Source organism: Acinonyx jubatus, chromosome D1 (genome assembly GCF_027475565.1).
Source record: "Acinonyx jubatus isolate Ajub_Pintada_27869175 chromosome D1, VMU_Ajub_asm_v1.0, whole genome shotgun sequence".
Lineage (NCBI taxonomy): Eukaryota > Metazoa > Chordata > Mammalia > Carnivora > Felidae > Acinonyx > Acinonyx jubatus.
Window position 1 is genome coordinate 14196211 of NC_069390.1, and position 5676 is coordinate 14201886.

Below are 5676 nucleotides of genomic sequence, written 5' to 3' on the forward strand. Positions count from 1 at the left end.
CCCAAATATCATCCTTGATAAAAGGAAGGTGATATTTGGAGGAATTAAAGAGCTTGTTGAAAGTTGCATCCCTCATAAATGACATCTAGATTTATACAGTTTATTTATTTATTTACTTGCTTATTTTGAGACAGAGAGAGAGAGAGAGAGAGAGGGAGGGAGACAGCAGGGGAAGGGGCAGAGAAAGAGAGAGAGAAGCCCAAGCCGACTCTGCACTGACAGTACTCTTCACAATGTGGGGCATGAACTCACAAACCGTGAGAAACTGAGCTGAAATCCAGAGTTGGACACCTAACCGACTGAGCCACCCAGGTGCCCTAAATGACATCTAGATTTATATCAAAGTTTCTTAACGACCTATCATAGATATTTTTATTATTGCCATAGAGGTAGCAATGCCTCTTTAAAGAATTGACCAAGTAATTTTATGGGTATAAAAGACAGTTGAGGGAAGAAATTGTGTTCTGCCTTACAGGTATTTTGTGGCTGTTGGAAGAGTTACATGTGTTATCTATCATCGTCTTGGCCATGTTCTCAAAAGTTTAGACAAGGATATAGAAGAATGGATGTAGGAAATTGTTCATCCTTGACTGATTTCATTTTCTTGGGAATTACCAATAACCCTGGGATGAAAGCAACCCTATTTACAATGTTTCTTGTTATTTATCTCATTAATCTTTTTGCAAACCTCGGAATGATTATTCTAATTAGAATGAATTCTCAGCTGAACACACCAATGTACTTTTTCCTTAGCCACCTCTCTTTCTGTGACCTCTGTTATTCCACAGCTATTGGGCCCAAAATGTTGGTAGACCTTCTAGCCAAAAGCACATCAATCCCTTTCGTTGGCTGTGCTCTGCAATTCTTGGTCTTCTGTACATTTGCTGATTCTGAGTGCCTACTGCTGGCGGTGATGGCCTTTGATCGGTACAAGGCCATTAGCAACCCCTTGCTCTACACGGTCAACATGTCCAGCAGAGTGTGCTTCCTGCTCATGGCCGGGGTTTACGTGCTGGCCACGGCAGATGCTTTGATACACACGACACTAACATTCCGGTTATGTTTCTGTGGATCAAAGGAGATTAATCACTTCTTCTGTGATGTACCTCCTCTCCTATTGCTCTCTTGCGCAGACACACAACTCAACGAATTAGCAATATTCACCATTTTTGGCTTCATTGAACTGAGCACCATTTCAGTAGTCCTTGTCTCTTATTGTTATATAATCCTATCTGTCCTGAAGATCCGCTCTGCTGAGGGGAGGTTCAAAGCTTTCTCCACCTGCACCTCCCACTTAACTGCTGTTGCAATTTTCCAGGGAACCCTGCTCTTTATGTATTTCCGCCCGAGTTCTTCCTACTCTCTTGATCAAGACAAAATGACCTCCTTGTTTTACACCCTTGTGATTCCCATGTTAAACCCACTGATTTACAGCCTGAGGAACAAAGATGTGAAAGAGGCCCTGAAAAAAATAAAAATTAAAAGATGGTTTTAAATATCACATGCACACACACACACACACACACACTTTGTGGTTATAGTTTATATAAAATTATATTGCATAACAGAAGAGAAATAAAGTTGTCTCGAAAACTTTAATTGAATAAGATGAGTTTGTTTTGAAGCCCTATCACAATAATATTGCAGTTCCTTATATATATCATACTTTATTATGCATCTATATTTTGTATACGGTACTCTTTCTTTGTGGAAAACTTTTCGCACTTTTCTCATTTTGCCAGATTTTTATTTGTTCATTCTTTCATTCATTCAAACATTAATTTATTATACTTAGATTGAGTGTGTGCTTACTAAGTGAACTTGGGTATTTAAATGCTTTGTATCCCATGGCATATCCAGTAGTTTCTGTACTAACAAATCTTGTAATCTACTCAAGGTAACCAACATTACTTAACTAAGCACCAAATAATTCATAACTTTCAAATTCATCATGAAGTGAAAAAACAGGGGGCTTTATCCACAGAAAATGTCTAAATCTAGTATAAAAGAAAGGCTTCATTGGCTGGAGATATTGAGTCTCAAAAGATCTCAAAAGATGCAAGTTGGATCTTGGAGAAGCAAAGATAGTAGGCAGTGTATCTGACAATCAGAGAGGTCTTGCGGTGGCCAAGTCATGACTTTTAAAAGTAAAGAAGTTGTGGTTGCCAAAACATGGATGGACCTTGAAGGCATTATGCCAAGTGAAATAAGTCAGACAGAGAAAGATAAATATTATATGATCTCACTTGTTTGTGGAATCTAAAAAAGCTGGACTCATAAAAGCAGAGAGTAGAACAGTGGTTGCCAGCAGTTTGGGGAGTGGGCAAAATGGGGACACGTTGGTCAGATAGTACAAACTTTCTGTTATAAGCTGAATAAGCTTTGGGGGACATAGTGTGCAGTATGGTGACTACAATTAACAATACTGTATTGCATAATTGAAATTTGCTAAGAATTTGTTCTTAAATGTTCTCAACACGATATAAAGTTGGTAACTATGTAAGGCAACGAATGTGTTTCTTAACGTTATAGCAATGATGATTTCACCAAGTAGACATATATCAAAACCCACATTGTACCCTTTTAAAAATTCCCAATGTTATATGTCAATTTGATCCCAAGAAAGTGGGGGAGAAGAAAAGGAATCAAAATGGTTAGGTTATAAAGAACAGCGGAAAGGGCTTTGGGCATCATTGTGCTGTAATTATCAAAAATCAGTTCCTCCACCAATCCTCCAGGGAAATTTCCTTCCTTTCTTTTCTCTTCTCTGTCCTGGATAAATGTCTCTTTTTGTAATACATAGTAAAGCCTCTCCCGTAAACACTGTTTTAATATCATTCTGTTTACTAAATAATTGCTTCTAATATGTGGTTGGGAGCATTCTTTGTCAAGAATTGAACACTTTGGGGGCACATGGGTGGTACCTGGGAGGCTCAGTCAGTTAAGTGTCTGACTTAGGCTCAGGTCATGATCTCATGGTTCATGAGTTCGAGCCCCATTCTGGGGTCTGTGCTGACAGCTCAGAGCCTGGAGACTGCTTCAGATTCCCTGCCTGCCTCTCTCTCTCAGCCCCTCTCCCACTCACACTGTCTCTCTCTCTCAAAAATAAATAAGCATTAAAAAATTAAAAAAAGAATTGAACATTTTGTTTGTATTATCCAAAGTACCTGCTTACTGTATGGGACACAAAATGGAAAAAAAAAATTAAATGATAAATTAAAAACACCAGGCAACATTTTTGAATGTTTATTAGAAATTAGTAACACCATTATATAACTGTAAAGTATGTAGTCGGAATATACATATATATATATATATATATATATATATGTGCAATTTATTATTATACTGTTATGCTATATATTATATTATATTATTATATTATGTTATGTTATATTATATTATATTTTGTTTTCTATAACTTTTGAGGAAGTACATAAAATGATTGTGGATACCAAGATAATGAGTCTGTAAACACCTACATATTAGTTACACTAGAAACAAAGAGCATTTATGTGTGTATGTTCTTGATATTGGTCTATTTGAACTTTCTCTGTCTTAATTTCTAATGACTAAAACAACTTGTTGAAATAGCATGGGAATATCCTTATATTTAAAGAACCATATCAGACCCAAAGACACTCTTAATTATCTGTTACAATTTTTGAAGCTAAAAACTACTGAATTTCTTAGATTTTGTAGCTGCTACTTTTAAATAGTTTTGTGAGCAAACATTTTAGAGTGGAAGAAACAATTCCTCTCCTTTTTCAGAGGGCATTTGTGGAACCCTGTGACCTGTCACTGGGTGTCATGCTGGAAAAGAAAAACTGTGAAGAAATTTATTTATTAATAAAAGGTTTGAAAGGTTTTCATCTGTACCATATTTTCTCAATGAACACAGGCACTTTTAAAATTAAGAGCAGCAGCATGGAAGAAAACATTGCTTAAAATATTTAAGTCCAAAAAAAGAGAGTGTGAGTGGATTGCTACTTAAAATTAGAGAATTTTAATATGCAATCTGATTAACCAGCATTGCTCCCTTAGGACAGCCACCATATTTTCCAGTATCTGAAGACTGATTTGATCTACATATTAACTGTTTTTTCAGATCTAGTGGGTGTGAACGAAGAAATAGGAACTTCTACACCCCAGGAATGGAATTCCAAAAATAGAATTGACTGACTCAACTAATTTTGGGTTACCTCTCCCGAAATTTGAAGCCAGGTAGATAATACCAATTTCAGAGGGCCAAGTACTTGTCAGTGTGACCCTTTTTAGTGGCCAGTTACGCAAATTCAGAATTTCCTAGGCACTTCAGAGAGTGGATATCCAACTGCATTGGTATTCAAGAAAATAAAAATGAATGTGTAAATGTAGTATATTCTGATTCGCATATAGAACAGCAAAATATGTAAACAATTGAAATGCCAAGTATTGATGACGATATGGAACAATCGTAGCTCTTACACCCTGACAGTAGAAAGCAGAATTGGCATTTTACTTTGCAAAACCGTATGCTTATGTCTGCTCGTGCTGGCCACATAAATGTCTTATGACCTAAAAACTCTATTCCCAGATTTATGCTGAGGTGAAATGAGTGAGTATGTCTGCCCAAGACAGGTGTGCAAATATTCCTCATTGCATTATTATCATTAGCATCAAACTGAAAACAACTTAGGTCAACACAACAGGACAAGAGTTAACAAAAATTTTTCCTAAAGTGTTAAGTGCGGCATATTTTAGGGTTTGCAGGCCATAAATTCTTAGTCACAGTCCCTTAGGATTGTTCATGTATTGCCAAAACAATCCTCGACCGTATATAAATGGGAAGTGTCTCACGTCCAAACATACTTTGCGCTATAGTTTGACTGTTGCTCTAGAGGAGATAAATTATTTCATGACATGTTAGCACACTGGAAAACAACACAGCAGGAAGTGAACTCACTGCTTCCATGTGCAACAACACGGAGAAATTTCACAAACATACTGTTCCACGAAATGAGCAAGGTAAAAAAAAAAAAACGTGTAAAAGCTGTGTATACTTTAAGAACTTAAAACTAACCTAGCTCGCTAGACGTCACCTTGCGGTAGTTCTCGGGACGATTTCTACAGACGCTAGTAACGTTCTCCTTTGGAATGAAGGAAATTTTTGTTTCTGAAAATAACTGCAGTATACATCCTGAGAAAGTTTCTATAAGTAGATTATACTCTAAATATATTTCCCAAACACATAGTATATTTTCTACCGTATCGTAAGCAACCTTAGGGTTGCTTAACCTAGGTTAACAACCTAGGTTGTTTAACCTAACAGTTCCTTGTACACAGTATATGTTCTTAATATATCTGTAAAATTGATGTAGTGCCCGTATGTCATAGAATATCTCAGTACACATTCTTCACGTTATTAAAAATTCTTTTTTTAAATTTTTTTAACGTTTATTTATTTTTGAGACAGAGAGAGACAGAGCATGAATGGGGGAGGGGCAGAGAGAGAGGGAGACACAGAATCCAAAACAGGCTCCAGGCTCCAGCCATCAGCCCAGAGCCCCACGGGGGGCTCGAACTCACGGACCGCAAGATCGTGACCTGAGTTGAAGTCAGACGCTTAACCGACTGAGCCACCCAGGCTCCCCTCACGTTATTAAAAAATCTGACTTGCTTGCAGAACGCCTTTAT

The 5676-nt window shown here is 37.1% G+C and overlaps 1 protein-coding gene across 1 annotated transcript; it reads left to right on the forward strand.

Moving 5' to 3' along the window:
- The first annotated feature begins 562 nt into the window (after nucleotides 1-562).
- On the forward strand, nucleotides 563-1495 carry LOC106986260 (olfactory receptor 5W2-like). Its single transcript, XM_015084432.3, has one exon. It carries the CDS (start codon nucleotides 563-565, stop codon nucleotides 1493-1495), a length of 933 nt encoding a protein of 310 aa, XP_014939918.3.
- The last annotated feature ends 4181 nt before the right edge of the window (nucleotides 1496-5676 follow it).